Source organism: Brachyhypopomus gauderio, chromosome 5, assembly GCF_052324685.1.
Source record: "Brachyhypopomus gauderio isolate BG-103 chromosome 5, BGAUD_0.2, whole genome shotgun sequence".
Taxonomy (NCBI): domain Eukaryota; kingdom Metazoa; phylum Chordata; class Actinopteri; order Gymnotiformes; family Hypopomidae; genus Brachyhypopomus; species Brachyhypopomus gauderio.
The window spans coordinates 14714502-14731625 of record NC_135215.1 but is presented as its reverse complement, the minus strand read 5'-3'; the positions used below and the strand labels follow the sequence as shown (position 1 = coordinate 14731625).

At 41.8% G+C, this 17124-nt stretch overlaps 3 protein-coding genes across 3 annotated transcripts in view; all 3 read left to right on the top strand.

Annotated features, from left to right (window-relative positions):
- LOC143513841 (kinesin-like protein KIF3A) overlaps positions 1–3504 on the top strand; it is a 58099-nt gene extending 54595 nt beyond the window's left edge. Inside the window, exons 3-4 of the mRNA XM_077004547.1 lie at positions 2787–2926; positions 3041–3504. Coding sequence (XP_076860662.1) covers positions 2807–2926; positions 3041–3175 — 255 coding nt within the window. The 5' untranslated portion in view covers positions 2787–2806 and the 3' untranslated portion in view covers positions 3176–3504. The remainder of the gene's footprint in view (positions 1–2786; positions 2927–3040) is intronic.
- A 203-nt stretch (positions 3505–3707) lies between these two features.
- Positions 3708–6424, top strand: LOC143513838 (uncharacterized). The gene is made up of 4 exons (XM_077004544.1): positions 3708–4050; positions 4143–4181; positions 4283–4393; positions 6270–6424. The coding sequence occupies exons 1-4, from the start codon at positions 3895–3897 to the stop codon at positions 6372–6374; spliced, it is 411 nt and encodes a 136-aa protein (XP_076860659.1). The 5' UTR covers positions 3708–3894; the 3' UTR covers positions 6375–6424.
- An 8350-nt stretch (positions 6425–14774) lies between these two features.
- LOC143513837 (uncharacterized) lies at positions 14775–16217 on the top strand. The gene is made up of 4 exons (XM_077004543.1): positions 14775–15178; positions 15354–15401; positions 15523–15633; positions 15956–16217. The coding sequence occupies exons 1-4, from the start codon at positions 15044–15046 to the stop codon at positions 16079–16081; spliced, it is 420 nt and encodes a 139-aa protein (XP_076860658.1). The 5' UTR covers positions 14775–15043; the 3' UTR covers positions 16082–16217.
- Positions 16218–17124: the final 907 nt, after the last annotated feature.

Here is a 17124-nt window from a genome sequence, read left to right as displayed (position 1 = left end):
TGCAGAATTTGAGTTTCTAGTGAAACCCAGACTCGTCTGCTTGTTTAATTTTTTTCTCTGCAATGATCGTCTGCCCCAGTTTTAAGGTGAATCAGTGTATTGTTGATATGTCTCAATGCCCATATCATGACAAACAGCTCAGAGCATCATGGCTGATTCACTGGTAGCAACTGAACTTTCAAACTTGATAGGTCATCTAGTAACATTATTGTGCAGCATCTTAAGTTTTATTATTATTGTTCTTTTAAATGTTTTTTATTATGTTTTTACATAGGTTTGTTTAAATAAGGTTTGCCTCTTATTATGAGTTATGGTCATTGATTGCTCGAGTCCACAAAATCACAATGCTCCTGATGGAGCATAGCATTTTTTATTATTAAATGTGGCATGACTTCTGAAAAGTCATTAATTTGTTATTTTAAAAGACAAAGTGATGCTAAACTAGTGCTACAACCTTATGTTGCAACAGTAGGTAATTTATTATTTAATCCATTCAGTTATTTAAGGCTATCTTTGGAATATCATCAAGGAAGGTGCTCAATATGTTACATGAACATATTACATCATAATCTTGCATCAAAAACCTGAACTGAGAATCTAAGAAACCCATTAATGAAGGTCTAGTGCTTAGTACAGCGCAATAAAGCTGTCCATAAAATAGTGTGCCAGAAATAGAATAGTGTTATATCAAAACTGATAAGTTGTTCAGACAAAATGTTCATGCTTATTGCAAAGAAAGTCACAGCAGGTCTTGTCACAGCAGGTCTGGGTAAAACTGCCTCTTGCCACTAGAGGGCACCCTACTGGAATTCTGAAATCTGCTTCTGCATTCTCCTGTTTGTATTGCTTATATAATTAATTGATGAACTGGGTCAGGTTTGATACAGGTGTCAGGACCTGCACTCCAGCAACACTGGGGAGTACTCCTACACCTCACCTCATCTTGAAAACAGGTGCTGTATGTTTGCAATAACGTTGCTTTGGTCACCTAGTGTCTGACCTTTATAAGCACTACCTGATTCAGGGTCACTTGGGAATTTCATGGATATGAAATCAATGCCCCCCCTGGGAAGGACATTCTTTGTCCCTGTTCACCTTCCCTGGCATTACAAATGCTAGATGAGGGGACAGTAGGGGACAGGCAAGTCAGTGCAAGGCGCCATGTCCATTTGTATATCCACGAGACTCTGCCACCATGAATCTACAGATTGTCTTTTCATCCACAACTCCAGCAGTCATATCATGCTAGGTCACCCCTGGCTGAACACCCACAGTCCTAGTTTTGCATGGGACAAGGGAGAACCACTTTCTTCAGATCCCCTCCAGCATTTCTTTGCCATGTAGGTCAACCCCTCTGTACTGAAGAAGCTAAACATTGCTATTTGGACCTCACAGGTAACGCAAATCTACATGTTACAACTGCAAAGAGACTTGAGGCTAAACAGGTTCTTTTTTTCAAATTCACTGTATTTTACAACTCAGGGAGCAAAAACCTTAAACCACACATGCCATCTAAACTGTTCAAGCATCGTTCAGTCCTGCCATGAGCCCATCCTCTGGCTGCCTGCAAGGTCACACCCATACTGTGGGAGATCCTGGAGAATGTTTATCATACGCAGAAAAGAGAACCAACCCCACACGAATTTGAAAAAGAGTCTCAAGTCTCTTTGCAGATGCAAAAATGGGCAGTCGTGGTCTGGTGAATAGGGGACCGGTCCTGTGACCAGAAGGTCATGACTTTGATGGGCTGCTCACCGCTCTGGACATATATACCACAATCCCTTAATGATCACTAGTGTGTGTGTACCACGGCCCCTTAGTGATCACTAGTGTGTGTGTGTGTGTGTGTGTGTGTGTGTGTGTGTGTGTGTGTGTGTGTGTGTGTGCGTGTGTGTACCACAGCCCCTTAGTGATCACTATGTGTGTGTGTGTGTGTGTGTGTGTGTGTGTGTGTGTGTGTGTGTGTGTGTGTGTGTGTGTACCACAGCCCCTTAGTGATCACTAGTGTGTGTGTATGTGTGTGTGTGTGTGTGTGTGTGTGTGTGTGTGTGTGTGTGTGTGTGTACCACAGCCCCTTAGTGATCAGTAGTGTGTGTGTGTGTGTGCGTGTTTGTGTGTGTGTGTGTGTCACGGGGCCATACAGTGACAGACCCCCCCAACAGGAGCCCAGGGCCGTACAGTGACAAACCCCCCCAACAGGAGTCCGGGGCTGTACCGTGACAGACCCCCCCAACAGGAGTCTGGGGCTGTACCGTGACAGACCCGCCCAACAGGGCACATTCACAAATGACAACAAGTCAAAGTCAAATTTATTTATATAGCACTTTTTACAACACATGTTGTCACAAAGCAGCTTTACAATCGTATGGGTCCAGACAAGGGGTTAAACATGAATGGAGACACAAGGTTGAGCACAAACACGGCTACATTCACACACAGAAGAACAGTGATGGGAGAGGGCAGGAACTGTCCGGACTGCCAGGTGGTGGTAGTGGTGGCTATGCCTGGCTGGGACCCTAACCCTGCAGGGGCTGCCGTCTGCTGGGGTTTCCGGGGACCGGGCCTTGGTGTGACAGGAGGATGCACGCCGCTGTTTTGGTGCTGATGGAGAGCGAGTCTTTCTCCTCGGTGCCACAGACAGGCGCGCGTCAGTCCCATGCGTTGCTCTCAGGAACGCCCTACAACTGGGCGCCACTAGGGGGCATGTGGCAGCTTCGGGGGAACGTAATCAGCGTTCAGTCACATAGTGGAATGAATCCAAACAGACTTGATTTGTGGGTTCACAGGTTCTGTGGGTGCCACCAACATGAATGAACACAGCTCCCGCTCACACGCCATCTTCACCATCACCATCGAGTGCAGTGAAAAGGGCGTAGATGGTAACCAGCATGTGAGAATGGGCAAACTGCACCTGGTGGACCTTGCAGTAAGGATGCCGTGCATCAGAGCACATGACGCTGGTGGTGGTTTTCTCTGCTTCTCATAGGTGAACTGTCAAACTGTAACGTGCTGTGTGTGTCTGTTTTTTTCTGCTGCTCAGGGGTCGGAGAGGCAGGGGAAGACAGTAGCCTCTTTAAGACGTTGTCCAGTTGCTCCTAAGATCAACCTGTCCCTGTCCACTCTGGGGAATGTCATCTCAGCTTTGGTAGATGGGAAGAGCACCCACATACTGTGATGTATTGGTGTTATAACTGTTAATCCTCCACATCACCTGTAGGGGATGTGATTACAGGGATGAATGATGTCTGTGTGTGAATGATGTCTGACACGCGATTAACCCATCTGTGCAGTTAGAACACACACACACACACACACACACACACACACACACACACACACACTAGTGATTACTAGGGGGCTGTGGATCACACATGCCCAGAGCGGTGGGCAACCCTAGCCCGGCGCCCGGGGAGCATTTGTGGTTAGGTGTCTTGCTCAAGGGCACCTCAGTCATGGCCTCAGGTCTGGGAATCGAACCCACGACCCTCCGGTCACAAGACCAGTTCCCTTCCACCAGACCATGACTACCCTTATCATATTTCAATGATTACATACACTGTTTATTGCTTGGCCTTTTAAACTGCATTTTAAACATTTTCACATTAATAAAGCTTGATGTAACATTCAGCTCTAAAGAACTATTCTATTCTAAAATTTTTTTTTTTTTTGTTTCAACTCCGGAACATCATAACTGGAGGTGTGACGTTTGTCTTCCTGAGGTTTTCTTCTGACGTGTAATATCTTAATCAAGATACATATAGGGATCCCCAGTTAAGATAAAGATAAGTAAGTCATATCCTCTGTCAAGACTATAAGAAGACAGAAACAGTGAAGACAGAAGCACAAAGCTGAAGACTATTGAAGACCTACTAACTAATTGTGGCCACCTAAACCATGAAGACTCTCTTGCTTTTATTTGTAACTGTCATTGTGGTTACTGCATTACCTACATATAAACAGCTGGAGGATGACCGTAAAGCTCAGCGTTATATTTTAAGAGAAATCATACAGAGCGTGAATATTCTTGAAAAAAACATACTGATGCAGAAGGTAAGACACCAAATGGCTAGATTATTAAAATAACTCCAATAATACAAGATAAAATCTTTATTATAATAATTTTTTAACTTATATTTTCTCAGATTGTCATTCAAGAAGCTGTTACTACCGATCACTGCACTGTAAGTTACAGTAATGATTATAGTCTAATAGAAATAAAACCTACCTATTCCATAACAAAAACCTTTTTCATGATCAACTTTTATGTTGTATCTTGTTCTAGACTGAAGATTTCTGCAGAGCAGGGAAAGTGCTGGAGAACGTGAAAGCACAAGATCTTGGACTTACAGATGCAAAATGGCTTCTGCCCAGGAGACTGGTTGCCTACTCAAGGGTGAGTAATTATGATGTAAAATTATTGTCCTTTATTTAGATGGCTATAATAGATAGTTTAAATATTACACAATTAAAGTGTAACAAGAATAAGCAATATTTATGCATTGGTGACACCCATAATCTTTATAATTGTTTGCAATCTACTTTGAGCATAAGCTCATGTGAGCGATGTTAAAGAAACATTAACTGTTGAACAGTTCTTAATTTATTCCTGCATAACTATATTCAGGCCCGTAGCCAGCATTGTGATGGGGGGGGATCTTTTTCCCCCAAAAGTGGAGTGAGGGGGGGGGGGGGGTTATGTCTTATATCAGGCGTACTCAACTAAATTTGTCCGCGGTCCAATTTTGGCAGATACCTGTGACCTGAGGTCCGTTGCGGGGGTGGCGAACGTAAGTTGTTGAGCGGGGGGTGGCGAACGTAAAGCCTTGAAAATGGACCTTGAAAGTGACGTACAAGTGCTTGAATTCCACCTTATAAAGGTGTATGAACCCTGAAAACGTGACTTTGTTCATTGCGCTGAAGCGCGGCGCGCGCGAAGTTACAAAATTCGAGAGGTGCACGACCTCGCGAACCGACAGCGCGCGAGGCACTCGCGCACACGCGGAGCCACAGCGATTACGTCATTTTCGCCGCGCGGACCCTCGCGCCGCTCGCGAAGCGTCAACAAGGCAGGCTTTTATTTTAAGTTGTTGAGGGGGTGGCGAACGTAAGTTGTTGAGCGGGGGTGGTAAACGTAACACTCGTGACGGAGTGTTTTGTCAATAGCCCTGAAATAAATGCTCCGGTTTTGTTTTGGTCCGTATCCAGTTAATCAGGAATGAGATTGGGTCCGGACAGGACTGCGTTCGGGTCCGGATCCGGACCGCGGTCCGCCAGTTGAGTACCCCTGTCTTATATGTTTCCTCTATGCTGCGCCTGTAGCGATCGATCGCCAGTGGTTGGCGCCAGAGCGAACTAGTAACTCAGTGGGTTTTCCATCCACCGAGTTTTTGCGCATTTTGAAAATGCGCATGAAAAAAGCTGGATGGAAAAAGATCAAAATTCGAAAAAAGCCCCAAATATCGCAAAAAGATGTTTACGCTAGGAGGAGGTGGAAAAGTTAGACTATCGCATCGCCAAAATTCGGAAAAACTGGATGGAAAAGGGTTTTTCGCATAAACGATGACGTATCATGCCTCAAGTCAAGTGGTTCTGTACATGATCGCGATGTAAAGATGGCAAATGCATACAAAAACAGTTCTGGAGAGAGCAAAAATTGAATTTAACTTCTCCATGTAAAGAAAAGAAAAAGAAAAAAATGTTTCACAACCTCAACGTGCAAAAATGCGTAACTGCCAGATGGACGTAAAACCACTATTGTTTGGCGTCCTCTCACGTGATCTAAAGTTTATTCGCATAACTGTAATGAATGGAAACAAGGCTTAATTCACATATTTTTCTGCCGAAACTTGGAAATTGCGCATTATTTTTTCGAAAGGTTTGGATGGAAACCCGAATGTAGATCGAAGATAAATAAACTAGATTTTTTTCAGCGTGAGAAATCGGATGTATGGCGTGAGAGCGTGCGAAAACGGTCAAATGCGCGTGTCTCACGCTCATTGCGTGAGAGTTGGCAACACTGTTATAAGTTTGTTGTGAGTTTGTTGTTGCTGTCCTTATTTGTTTGTCTGTATATTCACCGGAGATTAACAATTCATTCATTGAACAGCCTACCTATCTTGAGGGGCATGTGTGTACGGAGGGAGGGTGCGGGGGCGGGGGGGGATCGAACGAACCCTTCGATCCCCCCTGGCTACGGGCCTGTATATTATATCCTATGATAACTTGTTCATAAATGTGGTGTTCATTTTGGTTTGGTCTTTCACTTGCAGAACATTCAGTGCACAGCCCCCACATCAAATGACACAGTTGATCTTCACAAACTCATGAAAAACATTAAGAGATGTGCCCAGATAGAGTATTCAAAGGACAGCTAATGCAATTCAACAATATATGAATGTAACTTTAATATTTATAATGTGTATGTTTATTTATGAAAAAAACATTAATACTTATTTTATTTATACATAAATTATTGGAATATTTTATATATTTAACATTATTCACAAATGTTTTTCATGTCACATTCTTGCTTTATACTACTGTTTTGTAATATGATGGTCAATGCTTCAAAGGTGAATAAATGTAAGTATTGACAAAATGAAAACATGAAGTATCTTTTTAATGTATCTTCTTAAACACATTGGTTAGTATACAATGTACACTGCACATGTTGCAGGTTGCTAGTATTGACTGGCATTCATGGGATAAATTCTCCAAAGCTGATTTTATTTATTATTCCTGCGTGTGAACAGGTATTATTTTTCATTCAAGCGCCATCAATTAATTCCTAAATTATACAAGACACATAATCTGAGACTACATTGTTCTCCTGTCTGACAAGAACTTTACTACAACTGAAGAAAATTCAGTTGCAGTCTCTGACATGGAAGAACACGTCTTAGGTCATTCAGATTTGCCTCCACCATGAGAAATATCGCCTCCATCTAATACTGACCATATATATGACCATATATATTTCTATGCATTTGTATTCTATGAATGGCAATACTACATCCACCAGCATTACACAGATTAGCAGACTACGCATCTACACTCCCTGCTCAACCAATAGTGGCAAAGGCACAAACTCCAATCCTCTGATGTAGGAGAAGAGGCTAAGATTGTGCGCCACTCAAACATGCATATGTAAGCTGCCATAACTCTTACTGACAAACTAAATTTCAGCTGCAGATTCTGCATATTATATGTAAGTAACTCAATACACTTGGAGGAGAATGCAAAACCTCTCCACGTAGCCCCCAAATTGTAACAAGCTGCTGCAAATGTATTGAGTTCACTTCCACAGCTTAACACTTGTTGCTTGTTAACATTTACTGTATGTATTTAAGTTTAATCTTTGTTCCTTGTTGTTGCTCTGTGTCCTGAGTCGTGCTTTGGTGTTTTTTAGTAGTTATGCGCAGTTTCGCAACATCGATAAAATAAAGATATTTGCTTCAACGCTGCAGTCGTCTCAACATCCTGCTCTCACCCACTAAACATTGAACAGTTGGCCATGTGCATTCAAAAGTTCAGAGAAGGTCATATTAAGTTCACCTGTAAAGGTTAGAGTACATTTTAGAGTCATCTTGAAATTTCACCCAAAAGCCAAATATCCCTAACTTTTTGTGAGTTATATATTTAGGGAATTTTTAAGTTTTATCTTTTGGTATGCACATTAGAGCTGTATCCTCGATACTACATAATAAAAAATGGGTAATGGCCCTCTATAAATATGGAGTGCAGAGGAGTCACTGGTTGAGACCATAGGTTGAGTGTTTCTGAATCACTAGCACCAGATAAAAGTGTCGTGCAGCGCAGGAGTAGAAGGTTCAGAGAGCAGAGTGAGTGAGAGGACGTCCACTGATGTGGAGATTTTGGGTGTAGGCCATGTCTGGAAATAGCACTGTTATGTCCAACTGTTCATGTGTGTGATTGCGTGTGGGGAAAAAGCTTCTCTGTAGTCTGGTGGTCATAGGCCTCAGTTGACAAAAAGGTCTGAGGGGAAATGCTGGAGCAGGTGATGTCCAGGGTGTGAAGGGTCAGAGATGATGTTCTCTGCATACTTCTTGGTTCTGGAGGTGTGCAGAGTTGACAGGGTGGGTAGCTTTACACCGATGGTCTTCTCTGCAGTTTTTTGAAGAGTCTGTGCACGACTGCTTTGCAGATCTTCAGGGCTGGCTGGATGGATGGCTGGGAGCCAGGAGGGTGTGAATTGGTGTTGTATTGCTGTGTGGAGCTGGGCTTTTCAAAAGTCCAGACAGCTGATGGCTCGTTTGTGGACATCAGTCTGCTCAGCTTGGTGGAGTAGATCTTCTTTACAACTCTGATCTCTAGAATTTGCATAGTGCTGTCTGTACCCACAATTCAGTGCTGGAGACACATGTCAAGTTTAAACTTAGTTTAATTCTTTATTTTTAGCTTGCTTTTCTTTAGATTGTAGTTGGGCTCACTTCTATATACAGTGTTCAGTAGGTGGTGGTTTCTCTCCTGCCCATGGGATGAAGCAGCAGGTGGATGTTGGTATACTCCCAAGTCTCTAGCTGGTGACTACACTGTTGTAGTTTGCACATGAGAGGATCACCTTAACAGGCCTTTGTTTTGCAAAAAGGAAAACTCTGACTGTAGTGTACTGTATGTATATGCACCCAACAGCAGTGAAGAGTACTCATCCTTCTTGGAGAAAGTGACTGGGATTCTGGAGTCAATTGTTCAGCGCTCACATGGGCAATAACTCAGTGACAGGAAGGAATGGGGCTTTCCATTGTGAATCTGAGCACAGCAGTGTTATTGGAGTCCTACACTAGCCTGGTTTTGTCCATAAATAACATCATACCTGAACACAACATTGCCCATAAGTGTACATGGTACCAGAGCACCTTGAACCAAAGGTCAGTGATTGATTTAGTGGTTGTGTCATCTGACCCTCCCAGATGATTGAGGCAGCACATGAGTTTGTCACTCCAGTATGGGTGTTTTGTAAACCCAAAGAAGGCGCATGATGAGGGGCATGCATGTGTTCTGTGGGAAAAGGTGCTCTGGGAACACAGGGCGTTGGGGGTGCTAATGCAAGCCTATTGATCCTTGTACTCCCAGATTAAGTGCTATTTGTGCATTCTCTGCATTACGTCAAGTGTGGGCACCGAACACGACGAAGAGAGCACCAGGGTCAGGAGAGCCTTTGGCAAGGGAATGTAGGGAATCTACACTGAATTGGCTACTTGGACTAAACATAACAATATTTAAACCCTATTTAATCCTGCTCATGCCCACTGTGCATTATTCTCGACTCTCGAGACTGTCAGAAAGAGAGGGACGCACTGTTAGCATTTCCTGCCGACACCCTCCTGCATGTGTGCGCATTTCCACACCTACCTGCGCATAGTTTATCACTACGTGGCGTGATGGATGGTAAAAACTCGCCTTTACCAGCTTCGGCTCCTGCTCCTTCCTTCACTCCACAACAGGTTTTATAAAAAGCACTATATAAATTAATTTAATTTTGATAAAGCACAATGATTTTGATTTTGTTACCCTAGTGAGGATTATACCAAAAATAAAACCAAAACAATTTATTAAAATAGACATTTAAATATGTACATTAATTTAAATAAAAATGTATTAAATATGAAATATTAAAAATGAAAATTATAGTTAATTTAAAGAACATTAATTTTAATCATTCTAATTATTAAAATATACACTATATTGCCAAAAGTATTCGCTCACCCAGATTATCAGAATCAGGTGTTCCAATCACTTCCATGGCCACAGGTGTATAACATTAAGTACCTAGACATGTTTTTACAAACATTTGTGAAAGAATGGGTTTCTCTTAAGAGCTCAGTGAATTCCAGCGTGGAACTGTGATAGGATGCCACCTGTGCAACAAATCCAGTCGTGAACCTTCCTTGATCCACAGTGAACTGTGAGCTGAATTATAAGAAAATGTGTTTGGGAACGACAACTCAGCCATGAAGTGGTAGGTCACGTAAACTGACAGAGCGGGGTCAGCGGATGCTGAAGCCTGCACAGAGTTTTGATCTCAACCCGATAGAACACCTTTGGGATGAATTAGAGCAGAGATTGAGAGTCAGGCCTTCTCATCCAACATTAGTACGTGACCTCACAAATGTGCTTCTGGAGGAATGGTCAAAAATCCCCATAAACACATTCCTAAACCTTGTGGACAGCCTTCCCAGGAGAGTTGAAGCTGTTCTACCTGCAAAGGGTGGACCAACATCAAACATATAGTATAGAGCAGGGGTCACTAACAAATGGCGGACCGTGGTCCGGATCCGGACCCGAACGCAGTCCTGTCCGGACCCAATCACATTCCCGATTAACTGGATACGGACCCAAATTCAAAAAATATTTTTTTATTTTTACGGGAGACTAAATTTTAAACCGGAGCATTTATTTCAGGGCTACGGGAAAAACACTCCGTGACGTCAGCTTATATGAGTAAATATAAGATTAGATCAAAAAGACTCTGAGTGTTTCTGAGTCTCAGATGGTGTAGGATGTCACACCAAACAGTTAATAATGATCATTTTCATAGGTAGGTTGCAGCACAGTCGTTAACTGAAACGGTAACAGCTGTGCAAGAGGCTTAAAACTGAGCGCTGAACAGCCAAACCCTGCTACAATGGTGAGGGTGTGAAAGTTTCATGTCACAGCTTATGCACCATTGCAAGATTGAGCACAGTAACAAAACACACGGCACATTGCATCAGCAAGGTCTTTCCCAGGCAAAAACTACAAAGCAGACCAGAGAATCAAGATCCGCTGTACAAGCTCTCATGAAGAAGCACAAAGAAATGGGCAGCGCTGAGGACCGCAGACGCCATGGTCTTCCAAGGAAACATAGTGCAGCAGATGAAAGATGCATCATGCTTTCTTCCCTTTGACATCAGAATGTTTAAATGTATGAGACCCAACTGGGAGGAAACCTTCGTATTGATCCAGGACCACCTGAAGGGAATTCATCTCCTATCTGGCCTGGGAATGCCTGGAGATCACTCCACAGGAGGCAGAGAGAGGAGCTACGGACAGAGACATCTGGGCTTCTCCACTCACCATATCGCCAGCAGAATCCTGAAATGGACTAAAGAGAAGATAAAAATGAAGATGAACTCTCTGGCCAGAGACTAACTATCAATGAGACGCAAATGTTGCCAGCGCCACTTGACAAAAATCTTTTAACTCCACATGTATATTTACATAGGCCGTTCTGTGAAAACCACCTATGAGCCCAAATTCTGCCCCATACATATAGAAGGTAAGATTTACATTAAATGATTAAAAGTATGATTCATAGAATCTGCAAACATAGCAGATAGCAAACAGCATTGGCAGACTGCACACATTTGCAGGTAACCTATACAGCACTAATAAATCAGAATCACTTTATTCATAGCCAAGTCTATGTATACACATACACGGAATTTGTAAATGGCCATTTATGTTATGAAGCCTGGTCATAATTTTCTTAGCGGTATATGAAGGGAAAGACCTCGGACTAAAGAAAGAAGACTGGGCATTGCATAGGCTGCTAACAGCCTACACTAGGGTGAGTGACATTAACATTGAAAACATCAGCTTTCATTTTGGCTGTTTGGATATAAAAATGTCATATTACTGACAATGTAGTCTAAAAACCCCACACTGCATCATACAACTAAATCAAATATTTGAAGAAGAGTAATATGTGCACCTCCAAATATCAAGAATCATGGTTTTAACGAAGAGTGAGTCTTCTGCTCTCATTTCCCATGGAAGTTGAAGGACGATGCATTGACTTGTGGGACTCCGGCACTGAATTTGGATGTGATTTGTTCTGTTCGCATGGACAACTCGAGCCAGATGCCACCGATCACAATTATTAAGTACCCATGAGCACCTGCAATGTCCACTGTGGGTGTTAATGAATTATATGATGTATTCCAGGTACACACTGTGGATTAAGGAATGATAAATGCATAACGCAACTTCGAAAATGTAATGTCCCATTCGTCTGGCACCTGCTATCATGCCTTGTGTGCAGACCCCACTCTCAGGAAAACACCTCACAACGTCTCCGTTCCCAAGACATCCCCTGAGGTAACACCACTTCATAATCAATTCTGTATTGCTAGCCCATGAATTTTGGTATGTCAGTGTATGTGGAGTTCAAATGTGAGGAGGCTTTTAACATGAACACCCTGATCAAGCTAAGATGCCTCCTCAACTCTGTACTATATTACACACTTATTATATCTGTTACAAAACTGTTAGAAATCACACTGTCACAGCGATCATGGGATTACTCTAGACTACAGAACAATGACAACCTATACAGCATAGAGACAAACAGGAAATACAGCACAGAAACAAAAAGGCATTTAAAAAACCTTTGGCCAGATCAAGAGTGTCAGAACAGAAACAAGCTCACCTTCAACAAAATAGCACTACACCAATCAACCCCATATACTGCTAAGAAAATTACCATTTTGTCCCTAAACAGCAGGGATAAGACACTTAAGAAGTGTCTTCAGGAAATCCGAGGAATCACCTGGAGAGACACAATTTCATGACAAAAATCTATTTCATGATACTACAGATGTCTAAGTATAAATGTCTCGACAGCAATGCTGGCTTATTCATGGCAGTGTGGAATTTGCTATGCAAGATTTTATAGGGCAAATTACATATAACTATATATATATATATGGACATAACCAGACATAGACTTCACAAACACACGCCCAAAGGGAGGGGCCAGGGGCTGTATCGTGATAGCCCTCTGTAACATAAAACAGGAAGATGATAAATCCTGCACCTAACATCCAGAGTCATGCAACAGGCTTGGCTAGGATGTATTAACCAACCAACAACCATGATCTAATAATACCTACACAATACTACTAAGAAGACAAGACAGATTTCACACACCCTATGCACACACTAGTTGCTTGAACAGAACACAGCAGCAGCTACAATCTGATACTGGCTCGACAAGGATCCAGAAGCACAGCGCACTATGTTCATGGTCCATTGCCTCAACTGCCAAGTACTCAGACCACCAAACAAACCTGGACTGACCTTCAAAACAAAGTGACATGGACACACACAATACCTTGCAAGCTTTTCCTTGGGGTCATCAGGAAGGCACCTCCCTTCGTTGGTGTTTCGATGAATTGAGCCCCCAACACCTCCAGAAGGCTCATCAGTGGAGTCTGGCGTCCCAGACCCACCCCCCTCCAAGCTCACAATGTAGCCCATCACAAAATTACCAACAACCCTGCAACCCGACGGCTATCGGAAAAGCCAAGTGACAATCCTACCCATATCTCAACATCACACCCACCAAACAATTTATCTCTTCAAGTACTATCCTTACCCCACCTACCCTCAGCCCTTCTTAGCCACACCCACTGACTAGATCTCTCAGCTACCTCTGACAACTCCTTTACCACTGCTCTCATCCCACAGCCTCTAAATCCAAACTCAGCCAGTAGTCTTGTGGCAGACTTCGCCACGAAACCCCTAGCCCCTACCTCTACAGGTCTAATATATGCTTGCCAGCCCCGCTCTCTTACCTCAGCCACCAAATCTGCATACTTCAACCTTTTCCTTTCATATGCTGCATCAACTTCGTCCTCAAACGGAACAGTTAGCTCTATGAAATACACTATTCGCTTACTTTCAGAGTACAACACAACATCTGGCCTCAAGTTTGTGACAACAATACACTCTGGAACCTGCAATTTACAGCCTACATCAACCAACAGTTTCCAATCTCTTGCATCAGCCCACTTATCGCCAACTTTTGAAAACTGTGCTGGCTCCTTGCTATGCTGCCCCTCACACACAAACCTAATTACTCTATTGGAACTAGCAACTGGCATGCCACTAACTTCCAAACGCTTCTTATCAAGTGCACCTGCCAGTGATTTAAGTACCTGATTATGCCTCCATGTATAACGTCCCTGTGACAAACTCACCTTGCATGCCGACAGGATGTGCTTCAATGTACCACTTCCTGCACATAGCTTACAAGTTGGATCCTCACCTAACCACTGCCCAAGGTTTTGTGGAGTTGGAAGCACATCATAAGTAGCTCCCACCTGTAGTCTATTCAAAGTTGAACAAACCCAAACATTTATAATTTTAAGCTTTTTATAATGTCAACAAAACATAACATGAGAATTTTGAACATGCGGAAATGTGTTTTTCAAAAATTTTTCATTTTATATAAACATTAAAATCTTTTGATGATTTTATCTTTGTGTACAAGAAAACTGTAAGTGAACTTCACTGCAGCAATGAGTAGTGATTATGTTGGTGCAATACATTTTTGCAAAGGAATGTATGCTACATCTGCACTATCTACAGCATGCAGTGCAGATCAATCATGTGGGTGTGGGGACACACAGAAGAAAAAGTCCCCCTTGGCAAAGACCACAGCATATATGTAACAAAGACGTCAGCAAACCAATAGCTACCTTACTGGCAAAATTAAATTTCTTTGAATGTGTGGGTATACCGGCCACCAACGATGCTCTGAAATTATCAGGTCAAGCCAATCTCTTGCTACTTTAGTCATACTTGGGCTTATCTACTTGAGTCTATCTACTCCTTCCTGCCACAAACACTAAGCTACGTAATGTAGCCGAACCGCCATATAGCTACCTCAGATTAAACACTGATCAGAGAGGAAGCAAGACTACGAATTTTTTAAACAATTAAAAGCTATAACAATAAAAATATAACTACACTACAGTAATTACTGGATATATCGACTAATATGGCTGTTAGAATTTGTATTCATGCAAATGCAATTCCCTGTTTTAAAGTTGTACCTGTAAGCATTCTCGCCACAGGAACACCATAATTGGTTACACAGCGGTTTGTCTGATATGCCACCAGACATTCCCATACATACAAAACCCTAAAAAAAAGCCACAGTTACATCCTTTGTAAATAGATGATAAAACAGGTATAAAAGACAAAGCCACCGAAGCACTGAAAGCACTGTACTCAAAAATCTTCTAACGCCTCAACCATGAAGATCTTCATCCTTTTTCTTCTGACCATTGGGGTAGTTTCTGCAGCACCTACTGTAACATCTACAGCTAAACATCTTTTAAAAGAACTCATCAGTGCTGTAGCTGATTTAAAACTCAACCTACCAGAGAAGGTAAGATTTATAATAAAATGCGCAAAAGTATGACTGGCTTCATAGAATGGCAGACTGTGAAAGATTATGACCTGTAATCTTTTTACTTCTAAAGGCAATGACTTGATAATCTGCATAAACTACATAATACAGGGTAACAGAATATGTGCCATGATATTACATTTTATTTTCTTAGATTCTTGAGATTTATGTTCCAGATGCCTTTAGGAAAACCCAGTGCACTGTAAGTTAAAAATGTATTCCAGAGTAATGTGTATTAATTACTCTTTATATACACAGTACTAATAACTAACCATTTATGTTATGAAGCCTGGTCATGCCTATTGTTCTTATTAATATTCAAGCTCAAGAACTTCTGCAAAGCAGGGAAAGGTCTGTCAGAATATGAAGGAAAAGTCCTCGGGCTAAAGAAAGAAGACTGGACATTGCATAGGCTGCTGACAGCCTACACTAGGGTGAGTGACATTAACACTGAATACATCAGCTTTCATTTGGGTATTTGGATGTAAAATTTTATAATTACTGACCATATACCCTCATGCCGCATCAGATAATTGAATGAAAGCTTTTGGACAGGAGTAATATGTACACCTCGTAATATCACGGACCACGCACTATGTGTACATTTACTGCTTGTGGTGCCAACAGCAGCACACTTTCCCAGATGTCTTAAATTCTGCCTGACCTTGTGAGCGATCTGATTATAAAATAATAAGTGAGCAGCAATGACCAGTGCAGGAGTTGGTCTGACTCTGAAACTGTATATTTCACCTACAGCATACAACTTGCACAGATGCAGAAAACCAGGACCTCATTCTACTTCACCAATTTCTGGAAGATGTCCAGCACTGTGCTCAGAAGCAATATGTAAATCTTAATGACAAAAATGAAAAAAGGGGCTAGATTCCTAAATAAAACCTTTAATGTACTGAATAAACTGGAATGATCAATGTTGAAAATAGATAGACAGCACTCTGTCCTAGTCAGAATAATAAACATTTGTATACATGTATCTTAATTCATTATTATACAGTATACATTATATCGTATTATATAAGTGCTGTCAATCTATTTTCAACAACTCTTAATGAATTAAGAGATTTCTTTTACTGTTTAGAGCTCTTCAATGGGTTGATGAATTCATGTTTTGTAAAATTTATTTGTTTTTGAAAAAGCGTTTATTAATTTTAATATATTGAACTATTTATCAATAAAATATTCTCAGACACAACACTGTCCATTCAATGTCTTTTTGTCACGGAACAGCTCCGGACCCTTCCCTGTGGGCGTGTCATACTGTCGTCTGCGTGCGGTTATGTCCATGCTTGTACTTCCGTGGGTGTGGGTTGTTTGTGAGCGTGTTCGTTTGTTACACCTGTGCCTTGTCTCAAGGTCACGTGGGTCTGTGTAACTCACCTATATAATGTGCGTTCGCGCAGTGTCTTGTGCTCGTCTTTGTCTAAAGCTACGTGTCTGCGTGAGTGTGATTTAGTGCTGCTCGCGCTCCATCCGGAGCTTATACGTCTACTTGTTAAATAAACGTCTTTATGTTCACCGTGAACGTTGTGGTGCCTGCCTCCTCCACCACACGTTACACTTTTAAAATGTATAATTAAAACCATGTACATTTCTATATCTAACCGGTCTTGTCCTGTTGCCTCTTATCTTTGTAAAGATTTTACAATTATAAACTATATACTGTCAAATGGAGAGGGGCAGTAAAAGTTATAATAACTGTAAGAACAACAGTGACAAATATTAGTAAGATGGTACGGTTTGCTAAATGATGCAACTACAAGGATATAGAACACTCAGATATAGAGATTAGTCATGCGGTATTTCCATGTCTGGTCGTTAAGGGTCACATTAGGGTCACACCAATGTATCAACTAGGACTTGACAAATTAAAATATTCATATTAGAGGCGGAGTCACATGAAAATGAAA

Bases quoted from the DNA above. Each gene is read 5' to 3' on its own strand.
- LOC143513838 (XM_077004544.1), top strand. From the start codon at position 3,895: ATGAAGACTCTCTTGCTTTTATTTGTAACTGTCATTGTGGTTACTGCA. The intron at 4,051-4,142 runs GTAAGACACCAA...ATATTTTCTCAG, and splicing joins AAAACATACTGATGCAGAAG to ATTGTCATTCAAGAAGCTGT. The intron at 4,394-6,269 runs GTGAGTAATTAT...TTTCACTTGCAG, and splicing joins GACTGGTTGCCTACTCAAGG to AACATTCAGTGCACAGCCCC.
- LOC143513837 (XM_077004543.1), top strand. From the start codon at position 15,044: ATGAAGATCTTCATCCTTTTTCTTCTGACCATTGGGGTAGTTTCTGCA. The intron at 15,402-15,522 runs GTAAGTTAAAAA...TTAATATTCAAG, and splicing joins TTAGGAAAACCCAGTGCACT to CTCAAGAACTTCTGCAAAGC. The intron at 15,634-15,955 runs GTGAGTGACATT...TTTCACCTACAG, and splicing joins TGCTGACAGCCTACACTAGG to CATACAACTTGCACAGATGC.